The sequence below is a fragment of the Colius striatus genome, chromosome 3, assembly GCF_028858725.1.
Source record: "Colius striatus isolate bColStr4 chromosome 3, bColStr4.1.hap1, whole genome shotgun sequence".
Classification (NCBI taxonomy): domain Eukaryota; kingdom Metazoa; phylum Chordata; class Aves; order Coliiformes; family Coliidae; genus Colius; species Colius striatus.
Genome location: NC_084761.1, coordinates 53,665,601 through 53,683,278, shown reverse-complemented (window position 1 = coordinate 53,683,278; position 17,678 = coordinate 53,665,601). Strand labels below are relative to the sequence as shown.

The following is a 17,678-nucleotide window of genomic DNA, read 5'->3' as shown; positions in this document are numbered from 1 at the left end:
TAACCACAACCTTTCTAATACACCCCAGGATGCCATTGGCCTTCGTGGCCACAAGGGCACATTGCTGGCTCATGGTCATCCTGCTGTCCACCAAGACCCCCAGGTCTCTTTTCCCTACACTACCCTCTAAGAGTTCATTCCCCAGCTTGTACCGGTACATGGGGTTATTCTTTCCCAGATGCAAGACTACACTTGTCCTTGTTGAACTTCATTAGATTTCTCCCTGCCCAACTCTCCAGCCTGTCCAGGTGTCATAGTTTAGCAAGGAGTTGCTTTTGCTTGGTAACAAGGGGAGGGGGTTGCGGTACAGACTCTGTAAAGAGTTCTTGGATTTCCCCCCCCTCCAGCTCCTGGGTTCAGACCCACCTGCAGCCCAGTTGGGACAATCTGGTGCCTCTGTGATCACTGTTTAAGGATGGGCATTTGAAGTGTTTGGAAGGAGGTGCAGGAGTGGTACAAGATGGAGGTGACCAAGTGGACCCCGCAGTCAGAAGTGGAGCACCAGAGACCCCTCTGCAAGCCATGGTGAGAATGCAGGCTGTACCTCTGCAACCCATAGAGGGCAATGGCAGGACTGAGTGCCACCAGCAGCTCCATGTGAGTGCACCCAGACAGACGAGAGACTGTGTGAGGAGGCAGCCATGGTGCAGGCCATGCTGGAGAGCCTGTGCGCCGCAGAGCAGACCCACACAAGAGGCAGAAAGGAGCTGCAGCCCTTGGGATGAATGCATATTGGAGCGGCCTGTGCAGGGCTATCAGGTATGTGAGGTACCTCTCGGAAGACCACAGAGGACCAGTGAGGAGCCCACCTGCCCTGAGGAGAGACAAATGACAGAAGCTATCGGGAAACCACCATTCCCTGCCCCCCTGAGCTGTTCAGCAGAGGAGGTGAAAAAAAGACACCAGCATCAGTGTTCTGAGCCCAGGAAAAGGGGAGGGGCATGGAGAAGGTGATCTTAAAGGGCTGGTTGTGCTTTTCATCATTGTACCTCTCTGTTGTTTTCTGTTCATTATGTTTTGGGGGTTTATGGTTATATTTTAGTTGGTGGTGGATTAAATTATTTCCTGTTCTCTTTCCCAAGCTGAGTAGCCTGGTCTGTTTTGTCCAGGACTGTAAGTGGCAATTAAGCCCTCTTTGCCTTTTAAGAATTCTCAAGTCTGTGGTATTTTTGTCCCTGGATGGGCTTAAATAATGACACCGGGTCTCACTGAATGGCAGCATAGCCTTCTGGTGTGTCAGCCACTCCCCTCAGTTTAGTATTGTCAGCATACTTGCTGACAGTGCCCTCCCTTCAAGACTATTCATTAATAGATTGAACAGTACTGGTCCTAGCACTGACCCCCCCAGGGACTCTGCTAGATACAGACCTCCGACTAGACCTTGCCCCATTGATCACAACCCTCTGCCTTCTTCCCTTCAACTAGTTAACAATCCACCTCACTATCTGATCATCCAGCCCCACACTTTCTCAGTTTTGCTGCCAGGATGCTGCAGGAGATGGTCTCAAATACTTTACTGAAATAGAGATAAACCACATCCACTGCACTACCACCATCTATCCACCTGGTTACATCTTCATAAAAGGCTATCAGGTTGGTCAAACACGACTTCCCTTTGGTAAAACCATGTTGACTGTTCCTAATGACCCTCTTGTCCTTTAAATGCTTGGAGACAGCACCCAGGATAAGTTGTTCCATCACCTTTCCAGGGATGGAGGTGAGGCTGATCGGTCTGTAGTTACTCGGCTCATTCTTCTTACCCTTTTTGAAGACTGGACTGACATCTGCTTTCCTCCAGTCCTCAGGCACCTCTCCTGTTCTCTGCGACTTACTGAAGATGATGGAGAGTGGTTTAGCAATGACTTCTGCTAGCTCCCTCAGCACCTGCAGATGCATCCCATCAGGTCCCAGATTGCTCAACTGATCCTTAACCCAGTCTTCATCAACTAAACAAAAATCCTCCTCTAAACTGACTTCCTCTGCAGTCTGGGACTCCTGAGAATAGTCTCCAGCAGTACAGACAGAGGGTAAGAAGGCATTCAGTAACTCTGTTTTGTCCACAATGTATTTGAAGAAGCCCTTTGACCTCCCTTGCAAGGTATAACTCCAATAAGGCTTTAGCTTTCCCAGTTGTTTCCCTGCATCCTCTGACAGCAGTCATCCCAAGTAGCCATCCCTTCCTTCCATGATCAGTAGACTCTCTTCTTCCACTTGAGTTTGCCAAACAGTTCCCTGTTTAACCATCTGGGTCTCCTGGCTCCCTTCCTTTATTTCTTACCTGCTGGGATGCTCTGATCTTGAGCTTGGAAAAAGTGATCCTTGAATATAGACCAACTATCTTGGGCCCCTTTACCTTCTAGTACCCTGTTGCATGGGACTTCCCTAGCAATTACTTGAAAAGGCCAAAGTTAGCCCTGCTAAAGTCCAAGCTTATGATCCTGCTTGGTATTCTGTTCCTGATGCACAAGATCCTGAACTCTACCGTCTCATGGTCACTGCAGCCAAGGCTGCTCTTTATTGTAGATCATGTTCTGTTCTTCTGTTTGGGTAATGATGTGGTCCAGTTTGTCAGAAAAAGCCATTTCCTCTGACTGAATTGCAGAGCCTGGTTGTTGGGCTGATACAAGAAAAAAATGCTTCTCAACTGAAAAATAGAAACAGGATGTAGCAGCTTCCTGAATTTTCATAGCTGACCTTAGCAAAATATTTTCTATCTTTCTGTTAAATTTCTCCTAGTGGTCAAATGAGTAATACTCCTCATAGGCTTTAGTTATCTTCAGTACTCTATTAGGTGTACATAAAATCTTAGATGCATCAGGAATTATGATTGGGTTCTGACAGTCCACAGTATACTCTTCTACTAAAGGATGAAACTTTGCATCTCCTCAGATGGATTAATCTTAAACTGAAGACTCATCTACACAATCCATCAAACTACAATTGCAAAGATTAACTACCTGGGATCACCTGAATAGTCAGTGTCTGCTGAACCAGAACTGTGAACTCTGCACCTTTAAAGGTGACTGGGTGAAGCAAAAGTCAGAGTTGAACCCTGCTGTAGTACCAGTAACAATCCTGGTTGAAAGAGAGACTGGAGCTCCTCTCCAACCAATATGTTTATGATTCTCTATTTTTATGGTACCATGTAAAATTACCCCATTCTTAACAAATGGATTAATGAAAAAAAGCATAATGGTCACAAACACTTCAATCAAGAGCAGTCCTTAACTCCAAAAATTGTACTAGAATAATGGCAAGACTGCTACAGGGAAATATTAAAATTTGCCCAAAATAAATGGGAGACAGGAGTATGGAAGCAGGTGTCTAGTTTAAAGACTGCTTTATACAAGATGGATAATCTACTTCTCCCTTAAAACACAGAATATCAAGAAACCATATTAAACCCTTTCTTCTCACTACATAGTTACCCAAAGCCTTACAAAGTAAGTGTGAAACTCTGTAATCATTTTTTGTGTTTTAATAACTATCTCTTGTAGCTTTGCCAAAGTATCAATACTACCATATTTATGGTAAATAGCATTTTGTTCCAACTACCCATTTCAAACTTTTTGTGCACTTCATCAAAAGTTTAATGTGAAGACAGTCAATTCCTTGGAAAATTGCTATACTGCCAGATAACCAAGGGACACAAGAAATGAGGTTTGAGACAAGAATGCAAAACATCATTCTTGTACGTACATCTTTATACATATATTGATATACATATTTCTCAATAGAAGTGACATTTGTTAGTTTCAGACTGAGCACATTACCAAGATCTCACACTAGTTCTAGACAGAATGTAGCAGCTAGCTAACAACTGTATTTCAGCTCTTTCAGGAATGCAAAGAGATCTAACAGTTGCAGGGTTCATCTGGTGGTCTGACTCAAGGAAGGGCTTCTGTCGTTTCCGGCAGGATTCTCCTACACGTCATTTCTGCCATACATTTTGTCTAACCGTGTCAACCGCGGGGACCGATGCCACACCTCCGCTGTGGTCAGAAAGGATAGAACCAGGTGTGTCTTTGCGGCGTCAAAATTGGCCTCAAACGCGACGAAACGCCGCAAAAACCGTGCCGGTCTTGTCACGCCTGACAGGCATCTCCCGGGCTCCGCCGCCAGCCGCTGCCGGCCAACAGACGGCTGTACCGAGCTGCCGGGACCGGAGAGCCGCGCGGGGTGGCCGTGGGGGTGCCGCCGGGAGGGGCCGCCCTGACCGACAGGTATTCCCGCAGGCGAGCGGCCCCGGCCCTGCCCGCCCCCGCCGCGGGGCGGACGGACGCGCACCCGCCCGCGCACACTTACTTGATGTCCTCCCAGACAGCAGGTCCGTAGTTGCGGATGACGAGCAGCTCCAGGGCGTGATTAACGAAGCCGTACTGCAGGGCAGAACGAGGCGGCGGCGGGATCAGGTACCGGGCTGGGGACCCGCTTTCACCACCCCAGGCACAGCAGCCCACACCACTCCTCCTATCCTGCCGCTGGTCACCCCTGCGGTAAGTAACCTCTCCGAAATACCCCCACACACACGCCTCCCGCCATTTCCCCCTAAAACCAAGGGCTGGGGCTCCACTCCCCTCACGGTTCCCTCTTTCCAAGCGGATTCAGCCTAGTCCCTCCCACCACAGGCCCAGGCCCGGCCAAACGTCCTCTGTCAGCCCTCGTCTCCAGGGTAGAGAAGATGTCCCGGCGGAGCTCACCATGGTGCCGCCACTACCGCTGCCCTACCGCCGCCGCCGCGGAGCAGATCGGTCCCGATCGCCTCACCGCCTCACCGCCTCCCCCGGCCGCTACCGCTCCGAGTGGCATCCGCCGACAGCCAATGTCAAGCTCGGCCGCCGCTCTAGGATCCAATGGCGGGCTCGGCTGCCGAGCTTCTCTCCAATCAGAGTTGGAGGCGGGACTCCGGGTGGCCAGGGGATGCGGCGGCGCGGCGGGGGATGGGCGTGTGGAATTGGGGAGCGGTGGGAGAACGGGCCGGCGCGGGCCGCCGCCCCAGGGCCAAGCGCTGCGCGCCGCGCGGCTTCGGACACCGCCGCCCTCGCACCGCGGGAAGGTGGAGGGCGCGGGCCGGGCGAGGCCGCCCGCTTTGGCAGCTGGGCGGGTTCCTTTTGCGCGCGGCCTCGCTCCGCCTCAGATGCTGAGGCGCCGGCGGTTTCGGTGGGATAACGGGGTCTAGTGTCGCCCCAGCAAAATCCTTTTTAGTAGCCAATAAGAATAAACACTGCATTGTACCAGTAACCTGCTGCATACGTATTCTTAAAGTTTTCTTATAACAGAGGCTTCTGAGCAGAGGATTGCTGACAACTAGCCAAGGAGGAGTCAGAGAACCCATTTACAGCCTTTTGTACCACTTTGACTTGGCTTCAGTGTATGAAAGAGAAATCCCAAGTACATACACACTTCATTTAAAAAAAAAAAAGATGGAGTATATGTGTTGAAACGGCCATGTAAATAAGTTAACAAATGACAGCTTTTAAAATCTTTTGAAATCTCGTCTATCGCTTGGTGAACTTTTGAATCTCTGTTAAGATCTGTGAAAATTACTAGTAAGTGAGACAAGTTACAGATGGATAACCATTGGAAATCTGGCAATCATCATCTGAGTAGGGATTCCAAGAACAGTAGAGGGAAACCCTGCTTTTAGGTTATGGGGGCATAATAATAGATTCTACTTAGTTTGATACATTCTACATTTATTGGGAAAACAAATTCTAGATTTTTTTAAAGAATAACCAAGAACCAAAGTTTCAATATAACCAGTTAAAACCATACAAATAATACACCGATTTTGAAGGGAGAAAAGAAATAACCAAACTGGTGTTTGAAGATACCTATGTAGAAGCCTAAACAAAACCTGAAGAAATGCAAATCTCTTAGAATCTCTTCAGTCTCCAGGAACTGACAGTAGAGATGATGTAATAGATCATGCTGTTGTAATCAGACAAAAGGCTATGTTTCACTGTGGCTGAGGAGGGTTAGCTTGTCACCAGTTACAAGAAAACATATCCTACAATGAAAATATTGTGGTTCCTTGCCATTTGTAATCTATGTGTGCCTACTGAATCTATGGTAGCAAAAGATCTAACACAACAGGTGGGAGTTTTTGCCTCTGATGTTGTGTAGTCTTCCTCTTCATACACCTATAAAATAGTTTTGAGTATACAAAATGACAAGGAAGTCTTGACAGCACACCTCAGGCAGGAAACAAGATTGAATTGAGAATCAGTATTAACAACACCGCTGTTCTTCATAAGGTTTAAGGGAATCCACGTGCTCAGTCTCCATATGGTGTAAACCTTCATGCTTATAAAATTATTCTGGAGAAATTACATAAAATTGATGTTTGATATGGTTTTCAGAAAGTAGATTTTCCTGGCAATTTTATCTACCCAAGTGCCACTTTTTCAGAAGTGCTGATATTTGCAAAGGCCAAAATTACTTTAAACAATGGTGAAATCGCTACCTTCTGATTTGATTTGAGCTTGGTAGGTTGCATATGCAGGCTGTTCTTGCAATAAAGCCATAGCAATATTTGAGGTGAGATTTATAAAATGTGAACTGAAAACAGCACAGGATGAGTTAAAGCACACAATGATTGATTCAGTTTTCTAAAAGAATAATCCCCTTTTAGGAGTTTGGAATATGCTGAATTGAAGAATTCAGTTGAGTGATTTGCTGAGAGGGACCAGCCCCCATTCCAGATACCCGTTGAATTGACTCTCTGGTAGGTCTTAGATAAGATTTGTTTTCAGCTAAAGGAAAGGCTCTAAGTCAACAAGATAAAGTATGTGTCAGACTAATCATGGGCTGTGTTTTTGAGGCCCATGTGGACTGTTAGGCACTATGCATAACATGCAACCACTTGGACTGTATCTGATGCACTTCTGTAAATCCTGCCCTAGGTACAGTCCATGACCTGCTGCCCAGCTGCTTTTTGGTATTCACGAGTGGGAGGGTAACTGTGGCACTGGCACAACTGGGGTATACATAGGATGGAATGCTGGTGAGAGGAGCCCTTTAGAAAGTGTTTTCTGTAACTGATCTCCTATTAGGCATCTTGTCCACTTTGTGTGCTCTTGAACATATTTCTCAGGAGGAGTTTCCTGTGCTGGCTATCAGAAAGCCAAGAGTTGCAGTTAGTGATTACAGGAGAAATACAACTGCTATACTTTTAAAGTGGTGGCATACATGGTTTTTTTCCTGATTTGAGATATTGGAAATTCTTGTTGAGATCCGCAAAACCAAAAAGTAGCACAGGATCCTTTTATGCTGTATGAAAAGGCAGTTGCTGAGACAATAACTTTGAGAAAACCACTAGCTGGCCAAGAACATCTACATTCCATTCAATATGGTTTGTGTTAATGCACAAGCACTACAAATCAAAGATTTTAACAAGTTCCATTTTTTTCTTTGGGATTTTCTCTTACAGTTTATATTATTACTCTATTATTTTATTGTTACTCTAATCCTGAATAGAAATGCTGCCTTATATGGTATTGCTGGATTTCACATACTGAAGGTGGAGTTTGCTGACATCAAACTGAATTATAGGTATTTTCTAGTTACCTGTTTCAAATCATGATGGCCTGAGATTTGACACTGGGGATTCTCATCATAATTCTCAGATGCAGAAACATGCTCTTAAGATCATGTCATCAAGATTCCTTATTTTGTACTGTACCACTATACACTATTTCACTATACTATTACACTCATTTTCCAATAACGATATTGACAAGCTATGACCAAAACAGCATATTTCCAATATGTCAGTGCTGTTCTGTAATGCAGTAACCTGTGTAGCTTTAAGAAACTGTGGGCTCCGTTGCATTCTCCTGTAAGAGGAATGTAATTTTATCAATGTAGAACAAACTAATCATATGTCCAAGTTTTCCTTAATACTTTCTGCAATCAGTGGAAGGACTCCTGTTGATTTTCATAGGCTTCTAGTCCCAAGTTCCAGGGAATGTTATTGTCCTTGATATTTTTTTGTCAGGTTTTGTTTGGGCTGAACACATCAGAAATGGGAAGTGCACCTACAACTTAATCTCCCCTTTTCACATCCTTGGGATGTTACCGCATGTATTCCTCCCATTTATGGGGTATTTTCCATTAGATGCTATGTGTGCAGGATGCTGATATAGACATGGTATTTGTTGGTGTAGTGGCACAAGAATTTGTAAATTTGTACTGCTGAGAAGATGGGAACCAGTTTCTGCACAGATCTTCAAAAGAGGCCTTATAATTGGACTGCAAAGCAATGTGCTAATTTCCATTTATATTAGGAAACCACTGGCTCAACTTGACTTTACAGTCAGCATCAATAATTTGCTGAAGCAGATGAGGCACACAACTCTATAAGGTTATTTGCTTTGTTTTAGATTCTTTCACAGTTTATTATTTCTTTGACTGGCTCTGCAGCTTCATGTTCCAGGCTAACTGCATATTTAACATTCAGATCCTACTGTCTGTGCTCAGGAGATTACTTATCTTTAAACTGTTGCATCTGGAGGTAGCAGAGGTTCCAGAAACATAGATAACCTTCTATGTTTTACTCCTGCTTCAGTATTAGAGCACTGATGAGTAACATAAGATAGTGGGTTTTACTCTTTCCCTTTGCTCTGCAGGAAAGGGCTGCCAGTGAATTTCTGCAAATGGGACTGGGAAATTTAAAAAAAAAAAAAAAAGCAAGCTAGTAGTCATAACCAACAGAGGTGCTTTCACAGGTCTGTAAAGACTGTTGTGGCACACATCTTGCAGACTTTAGAGGTAGAAATGAAAGTCCTAACAGCCTCAAAGTTGAATTTGGCTCTGGCCAAGCTGATTTCTGATAAACTGGAGAAGGGCTTTGAAAGCACCACAGTTCCATGTATGCTATATGGCAAACATCCACAAAAAATTCTTGTTGCAGGAAGCAAAAACTTCCCTTCCACTGCTTTTCCAAAACAATGAGCAGGCATAAAAAATGGTAGCAGCTAGAGTGGCCTGCTACACTATAGGATGGGTGGGGTTTGAGACGGGGTCTCCTTGCCAAAGTTCAAGAGATATTCCCCTTAATTGTCTCAGCTTTCAGATGGAAATACTGATTTTGCCTCTTGTACTATCTGTTGCAGCTGTTTCTGCAGAGAATGCAAAAGAAAATGATGGGAGAAATAAACTGCGTTTGGAAGAGATCTGAATCCTTCCTTTGTAAGATTTCATAGGAGAAAGTAAATCCATCCTGGGGCTCAATTATGTGTGCACTTCACTCTTTTATCTGTTTCTGTGAGTTTGTTTGGTTTGGTTCTGAACAGTAGTTCAGAGGGAAAGAAAATAACAGCTCCCCACCAATTGCACTTCCTTGGACACCAGCAATGAGAATTTTTTTTCCAATAAATCCCTGAAATCTTACCAGGTCTTGCCTGAATGAAATAAAATTAGTTGAATTCTTTTGCTATAGCTTTTACTTTAGCTATGTCACTCTTAAGATCCAAAGGACCTTTTTTTTTTTTTTTCCAAGGGCTGTTTACATCTCTGGCAAAAAAAATTCAGTGTGATTTTTATGTAAAAAATGTACCTTCAATCACATAGTGTAAATGTGAACAGAAATTGGCCCCACAGAATCATGGAGTAATTTAAAAAATCACATAACAACAAAACTATTTCTGGACATAATAATGAGGTACTGACATATTTATATAAATAGTATTGCATAGTCTCTCAAAACTTTCACAGTATCATACAATATAATACTATACAAGACACCAGCTTAAAAACAACTGTTTCATTTCCTTGCAAAATCTCCCGATATTATATCAGTTAAATTGTTATTTGTTTCTCTCACCAACATCCTTTTTGGATTTCTCATTCCTATTTTTCCATTGGCTTTAATTTAAGTAAAAATAATACTGAATTCTTAAGATATGCTTAAAGCTAAACATAGACTTGTGGGTTTTTCTGCAGAACAGCTTGTAACACAAGTACATTTTAAAGCACTTTCTTGAATCATTGTCTTAAAGATGTGCCTAAATTCTAAATACTGCATTGATATTCAAGCATATTGCATTATGTCTACACTTCAGTGCCTTATCAGGATTCTTCTGTGAACTAGGGCTGAAGTAGACATGGGAATATTTTTAACTTTTCAGAAAAAAAAAAGTTAGTGAAATAAAAACGAATTCTAGAGCAATTTTATCCTAGCTAGTAATGTACTGTATGGTCTATTAAAAATAAGGGAGTTATAAAAAGGAATGATGGACGATGAATTTGATCTGTAATAAGAACTCTGGCTGAGGGCACTTTTTTTTTAAATAGATGTACACTTGGGAAGGTGCCAGGAACTACCATGCTGAACATCCTACCAAATGACAGATTTACATGAAATCTAGCTTTAAGAATGGCCATCATCCAGTTAAGCAAAAGGAAATTCACTCGTAAGAGTGCCCTCCATTAGGTAGATAGGGAAAAATAAATATTTTTTATCTAAAAGCCTGCTTGTTTTTTAATATTCAACAGGACAGGGATGGATAGATTCCTACTGACTTCAGTCATTATTGGCTTAATATCGTAAGCTTATTGAAGAGTCAGCAGTCATACACTCCCACATTTTTAAATACAGGAGCAGCCACATGGGACTAGATTTTTATGTCAATAGAACAGAATTTTTCAACCAAAATAAAACTGGAAAGATCAATTGCCAAGATTTGCATAGTTCTTTTTATATTGAAACACTGCTATGTGTTGTGCGTGTGTGTATATATATATATATATATATATATATATATATATATCTATCACGTGCAAGAGAGAGATGTGTATATGTATAGTACATAGGGAGACTTTCAGGTTCCATTTTGTGTCACAGAATTATTGCTAAGTATCTTGCATGGATATAGCAGACCTCAACCACTATCAGAACTCCATGTTTCAAGTTTTGTTCAAATGCTGCTTATAGGAAATCTGGAGTAAGTATACTTTTAATATGTTCTTATTGCTAGTCCCTTGTAAGGATTTTTCTTAAGGTTGATGTCACATGTTCTGTATGGGTTTCTACTGCAAAATAGTAGGATGAAATAGTACATCAAGCTTCAGAATGAACCAGTTGTGTTCAGAAAATGAACAAAATAGCACCTTAGCATACTGCAATTGCTCCTTTTAAATATTCAGAGAACAAAATCTGATTAAGTGGCAAGTAGTTTGAAGAAATAATTTTATGGCTTGATATGCCAAAATTCAAGAGTTTAAGAGGTTAGAATAACAATATTTGATACTACTGCAAATATTAATATGTGTGTAAGCAGTGCAGTTCTCTAGTCTGTAGCTGGCATCAAACTGTGCAGCACTGAGAAATTTCTGGGTAGACAGATGTTAGCTAAAGAGGCAGAGTGCAAAACTCAGGACATGTAACTAACTCTGTTCTGACAGTTCTAGAGGCAGACTCTTGAGAGCTCTCCCCTCATGTTCCACCATCCACATCAGAAAAGCTTGTACTGTAGTAATATTAATACTTTGTGTATTTATTTATATGTTTTAAAACATTTCTGTTCACTTGTAGATTCTTCTGGCAACTTTAAACTGAGTATACCATAAGCATTTCAGTAACAAGCCATACCCACACTGCTGTCCTTGAATAAGGATGATAGCTTTTAACAAGTGTGCTTCTGTTCCATTTTAAACGGTCTGGCACTTCCTTTCTGAGCAAACACTCCAAAGCACATTTTATTACATTTCTTTTAAAACACTTCAAATTTAAATGACAACAAAAGAAAACATTTATTGCTATAATACATAATAGCAAGTGGATATTATTATTTTTGTAAAGTATTTAAAAAACCCCAAGAACTAAAATATTGTTTGATGGTTACAGAGACTTTAGTATGTGAATATACAGTGTTTTAATCTATAGTCATCTTATACACAAAATAAAATTCATGAAGCAGTAAGCAGCAAAGTCTGCTAAGTTTATATGTATTAGCTACAATTAGCAGCCTGATCCAGAAGCTGCTGAGCACTCTCAAAACATTGACTCCAGTCAGTGTTAGAAGATGGTCAGCATCTTCTAGGATGGGGCCCAAATGATGCACTGGAAGTAGTATGTGATAGCAATGACAGTATTTTAATGGATTTTTTTTTTTAGAGAATCACTAAGAAAAAACATTTCAATAGTCATCGATAAGCACCAGCTCACAACACTGCATGTGGTCGCATCACTTGCACATTACATTTCCTGACACACTGCATGTACAATACATCTAGAATTCTCAGCACAGATAGAACTGCGAGAGTTGTTACATAGCACTTACAAATCACCACAGGGAAAATGTAGTTTTTAATAAGCATTTCCAACAGTGAAGTTGCAACATTGTTTTAGTGATTATGTTCCTTACGCAAAGGAAAAATAAAAAGTAGTCAGTGACATACTTCCTGAAATTTTAATACTGGCTTTCAGGAGTTAACTTTCTAAAGTGCTTTCATGTTTCATACATTTTGAAAAATTTTCAACTTATACAAAAAATCAGGATATTTATAAATGCATTCTATACACTTGTGAATGTACAATTTAGTCTATTCCTGTTTCCTCACCCAAAAAATTGGCATTGCCATCTCCCAAATCTTTCTTTTGAAACCAAGTCTGTGAGTTTGTTCCTTGAACGAAAGCATCCAGAAAATAGCAAATTCCAGAGATATCGCTGGGAAAATTTGGTGGAAGCTCTTCTCTTGAGCGAGGTGTGAACACAAAACCAGGATATTCCTTTAGCAACCTAGAATGAAGTTGAATCATCTTGATTAAAAATTAATCAGTCATTAATTGTTACTACAAGTGCAATTCTTCATGCACAGCAGGTTAGACTGTAGCAGGCCAGAATCTAATTTAATATTTTTGTTATTTACTGAAAATATAAAACAAATACTGTTTATTTGGTAACCTTGATAACCTATTAACTTGTACATCTGTGCAAACAACAGTATTGGGCTTTTTTTTTTGTCTTGTCAATGTTTTACACGTAGGTCCTATGTTTGCTGTAAATATTTTCAAATATGATTTAGTACTGAAAGCTAGCTCAAATTTATACATGAAACTGGCACTATAATTAATGTTTCAACTAATGAAATATTGAGAAGCTTATTAACTAGGCTGTTCAGATTGTCTTACCAATTCTTCATGATTTTACTTTTTCAAACATATGTCCACTAAACCAAGCTGTATGTGTGAAAAAGTAAAATTATTAATATTTGTAATTTATCCCTAATTTGTAGGGATAAGTGTTCATGACTGGTATCTAAGCTTCCAAACAATTATTGCAATATATAGGAGTTGTGCAAGGTGCCCTAATGATATCAATATATATTTAAAATGATGTACAAATGAAAAAAAAAACCCCAACCTAAACAAAAAGGAGATTAACACATCACTCAGGGAAAAAAAATTAAACATACCACAACAATAAGAGCAATAGTCTGCCCTTTAACCAAATTGCCAATTTTTTAGGCACTTAGAGAATTAATTCTCTTTTTTCTTTCAACGATTACTCATTTCAAATATTCTCTTGAGATGAATACACAGCCATGCAGAAACCTATTTATGCCACGCTTTTTCTGACATACATAAGCACTGGTGATCCTAATGCTATCTCTGTTATTTGTTTAGAGTGTATGGTCAGAAAAGATACTCATTGTTTGCCCTAATACCTGTGCTACTTTCACCTAAGTCACCTATACAGGATAATCTAAAGCTTAGCATTGTGTAAGTCACACAGCACATGCTGCAGGGGATGTCAGGACTGTGCCAAATTCTCTGCCTGACATTAGACACAGAACATTGCTATAAGGCATGATCAGCTACATGGCAGTGTGTACAAGCTGAGTATGAACAACTGACTATCCAGGCTACAGTGAGGGCAGCGGAGCTTTCTTACAAGAAAAAAATACTTTATATCCATGTTTCTGGTTATTTTGCCCATCCAGTCATACCAATTTCTACTAGTAGATTTGCTCTCGATAGTTCATTTCTATACAATTTTTGTCCACCCTGGAAAAAACAATAGTCTGTATCAGCTCAGTGGCATAAAATTCAGTCCTGGACCTGGAGTTCAGATGTAGACTGTTGCTACACTCAAATTCAGGATAGTTTCCTATTATTTTGCCTGGCACGTATAAGACACTACTGCTTGGCCCTTGAACATGTTGCAAGGTCATTTTTAAGTACAAATAAACAGATAATACAAAGAGAATATTAGGTTCAGAGGATGAAGGAAAGAGCAGTCAGAGAAAAAAAAGGGAAATATACATCAGTACTTCAGAGTGAGCAACAGAAAAAAAGAATGGGAAGATAATGAACTGTTACAGTAACTACTTCTGGTGGACATTTTACAGATGTGAAGCACTATACCTGTAAGTTGTTGGGCTCACATTTATTTTTCTAGGTATACTGCAAGATTCAAACTTATTGGCAAGGGTTACATTATTTCCAAAAAGGCAGTAACGGGGCATTTTAACACCAACAACACCAGCAAAGACAGATCCAGAATGAAGGCCAATACGCATCTTCAAATAAAACATAGAAAATGGCATTATTAGGTGAAACAAAATGGTTCAGGTCACGTTTATAAATTCTTCCTCTATTAAAAAAAAAAAAAGAAAAACAAACCCAAACCAACCAAAAACCCAGTGAGCTACTAATGTAAATAAGAGTTAGTACAATCTCCTTAAAATGTCTGTATTCTGGTCATCACTGCTCATGGAAGGGAAACTAGCTGAAGTTTACCTTGCGTTGTATTTGTAGTAAGTAATCCTTCATCTGATTTTGTTGCAGATACACAATTATTTTACTTAACAATTTATCATCACAATAAGTAGTCAAGCACTTGTTAAGCACCTAGTAATAGTTCAATTAGCTAAGCACTTGCAAATAACTCAAATATCTATTGATTAAATAAGTATTCATTTGAATCCCATAAGGATCAAACTGCGAGAGTTACATACCACACCTGATAGGGACCTGTTACCTTAGCCACAAGACCCTGGTAAATGTATTTGCTAGGTTACCTTAGCTGTTACCTTAGTTGTTACTAAAACAAATACACTGATATCTATTTTTGACCAATCACTGTGATTTTGGAAATTTTATGATAGTTAAGAACCAATCAAGGTAAAGGGCAAAATTAGGAGATGGACACTTTATGCATGTTTTTGTTGGCAAATGTGATTCTTTTTTTTGAGGTGTATAAAAACCCTGAAAATAGTAACTTAACAATGAAGCACATTTCGAGGAGCTATCCCCTGTGTTTTCCCAGTGCAGCATAATAAAGAAGTGTCTGGCTTATCTGCATTCCTGTGTAGATAAGTTTTTCTGGATTTCAGATCTGTCAACAATATGACTGTGATAACTCTGGTCTCTTTGGCAGTAAATTGATCTAGAAACATTAGCAGGAGTTACAATGACACTTGGATATTTTCCTGGGAGGAATTACATGTCACAATGTTGTTAGACTGGTGAGAGTTCATGAATAATCCTTGCTTGGCTGTTAAAGTCAGAAGACAAGACTGAGGCTACAGCAAAGACAAGATGCTGTAGTTCCAACTGAACTCTATGGACAAGGTCGCCCTTGGAGTAAATCCCAATCCGAGACCACAGAATTTTGACAATTCATCAAATTCGACAGCATTGGAACATTTTGATACTTCTTTGTAACTTATATTCAGATTTTAAAAATTTTGCTTAGCTGTGCTATTTTCTCTTGTTTGTTTTTTTTTTTCTTTCTTTCTTTTTTGAGGTGTATCCTTTTCCTTATGTGCATTATGGGTATGTAGACATGTTCTCTTCAGAACAGCACTGACACAATAACAGCATGATGTTGGCAAGTTTGTGTATCGCAATTTCTAATTCTGAGTGGAAAAGCCTGCAACAAAGCAAAATCCACTTACACAGCAGATAGCTGCAATAATGTACATTGATATACAAGCCTGATTTGACGTAAGCCTTCATGCCTTTTTCTTTGACAACTGACACATCAGAGTAGACAGTATGACCTATTTGTTTCTTTGCAAAACAGCCAATACTTTAATGAAGCATTTCATTAAAGTAGATGCATGCTTTCATTAAAAACAGAAAAAATCGGTTTTCTTCTAAGAAGCTTCTAATAGGTGCTTATACATTTTTTCCCTATTTTAAAATTACCTTAAAAATGTGCTAGCATTCCTAATTCAAAATCATAGGGGTAGTGTTTGCATGGAAATTATAAACATGTTATAATATTGTCAAGATCTTTCCAGATTTTTAAAGTGCAGTTTCATTGGATATTGTGAAATATAAAAAGAATGTCCTCGGTGGTAAATGTGGAGCATGTAATCTTCTTAATACCAACTTTGTTTTGGTAATTAAATATTCCTTAATCTAAAATCAAAGAAGCTAGAAGTTTTCTAAAGGAACAAGTGAACAGATAAATGTTGTCAATGAGCAAATGGAAGACATAATGAACTGAGACACCTGTAATAAAAATAATAGGACCCCATTCCATGACAGTTGCTCTTAGTAGAAAGCCCACATAATTTGTCATGCACACAGGCCTTTCTGTCTTTTTCTCAGTGAAAAGTAAACCTACATGAAAAGTTCTGTACATGTGCAAGTCCTCATTGAAAGTAAGCCACAAATAGAACTACCTCTGAATCTAACAGTTGTTTTGACAGCATTAGCACCATAATCTTAGTGTAGTGGTTCAATGTCTGACTTTAAAACAAGAACAGCAACAGAATCCTTTGAAGATGTGTGGATTGCTGCAATCAGAAAGTGCCTTTGATGATTCTTATTAATTTTGAGAGAGGATTAGTCTCTTCATTAGAAAATGGTAGCAGAATATCACTGATAAATGTATTGCTACTGAGACAAAAACTGCAGGATGTCAGTGTGAGACTATTGATTTCATCTCTATTTCATCTTTGCCTCCCCTCAGTGCTCATTCATAGAACTAAAAACGTCAGCTTTTCCACCCATACACACTTGATTCTCTAACTTGCCTCAGTTAATGCAATTATGTGAAATTTCCTTGAGACAAAAAACCCAAAAGCAACTAAACAAAAATGCCTACATTAACTATATAAAATACAATAAAATGTATCACCTTGATAGGCTCTCCATGGGGAGTCACCACTTCATCTGATAGCTCCATCATCTTCAGGGCCATCAATGCTATTTGAACAGCATGTGTTTCACTTTCTTTGTGTAAACCTCCAGCAACACAGTAGGCATCTCCAATAGTCTCAACCTAAAACAGGCACATTTTTTTTCTTGCTGTTAGATGTTTGACACATATTGACTAAAGCTTATTTTTTTCTACTAAATTATTTAAGTCCTGGGCAAATCCTTCAGTATCATTCAGAAGGAAAAACTGTTCAACTTGTGTATTTGCTGCTAGGCATGACGCTAAAATACTTTTCCTTGCTCACCTGCTTCCAGGCAGCCATAGCTACATTAAACACCTATTTATTCCATATTCCCAGCACTATCATTGAAATTAAGTTTTAAAATTAACACTTACATGGTGATGGATTTTTGTTTTGGCTGCATGGACAGCTGATTCTGTCAGGTTTTTTGTTTGTTTGGGGATTTATATTAATATGCCTTTCTTATAATGAAGGTTTAGGGCAAAATAATTTTTTGACTTCTGTTATGCTCTGTCCTCTTTAGTCTTCCGCTACTT

At 39.9% G+C, this 17,678-nt stretch overlaps 2 protein-coding genes across 5 annotated transcripts in view; both read right to left on the bottom strand.

Annotated features, from left to right (window-relative positions):
* The window catches only part of GUCY1B1 (guanylate cyclase 1 soluble subunit beta 1), a 47,362-nt gene extending 42,571 nt beyond the window's left edge, over positions 1-4,791 (bottom strand). The window contains exons 1-2 of the mRNA XM_061993508.1: positions 4,701-4,791; positions 4,306-4,379 (exon numbers count right to left, since the gene is read on the bottom strand). Of these exons, the coding sequence (XP_061849492.1) occupies positions 4,306-4,379; positions 4,701-4,703 (77 nt within the window). The 5' untranslated portion in view covers positions 4,704-4,791. The remainder of the gene's footprint in view (positions 1-4,305; positions 4,380-4,700) is intronic.
* Positions 4,792-10,194: 5,403 nt separating this feature from the next.
* GUCY1A1 (guanylate cyclase 1 soluble subunit alpha 1) overlaps positions 10,195-17,678 on the bottom strand; it is a 35,317-nt gene continuing 27,833 nt past the window's right edge. For all 4 annotated transcript variants that reach the window (XM_061993913.1, XM_061993914.1, XM_061993917.1 and 1 more), the window contains exons 7-9: positions 17,100-17,243; positions 14,372-14,526; positions 10,195-12,743 (exon numbers count right to left, since the gene is read on the bottom strand). In XM_061993913.1, coding sequence (XP_061849897.1) covers positions 12,542-12,743; positions 14,372-14,526; positions 17,100-17,243 — 501 coding nt within the window. In that variant the 3' untranslated portion in view covers positions 10,195-12,541. The remainder of the gene's footprint in view (positions 12,744-14,371; positions 14,527-17,099; positions 17,244-17,678) is intronic.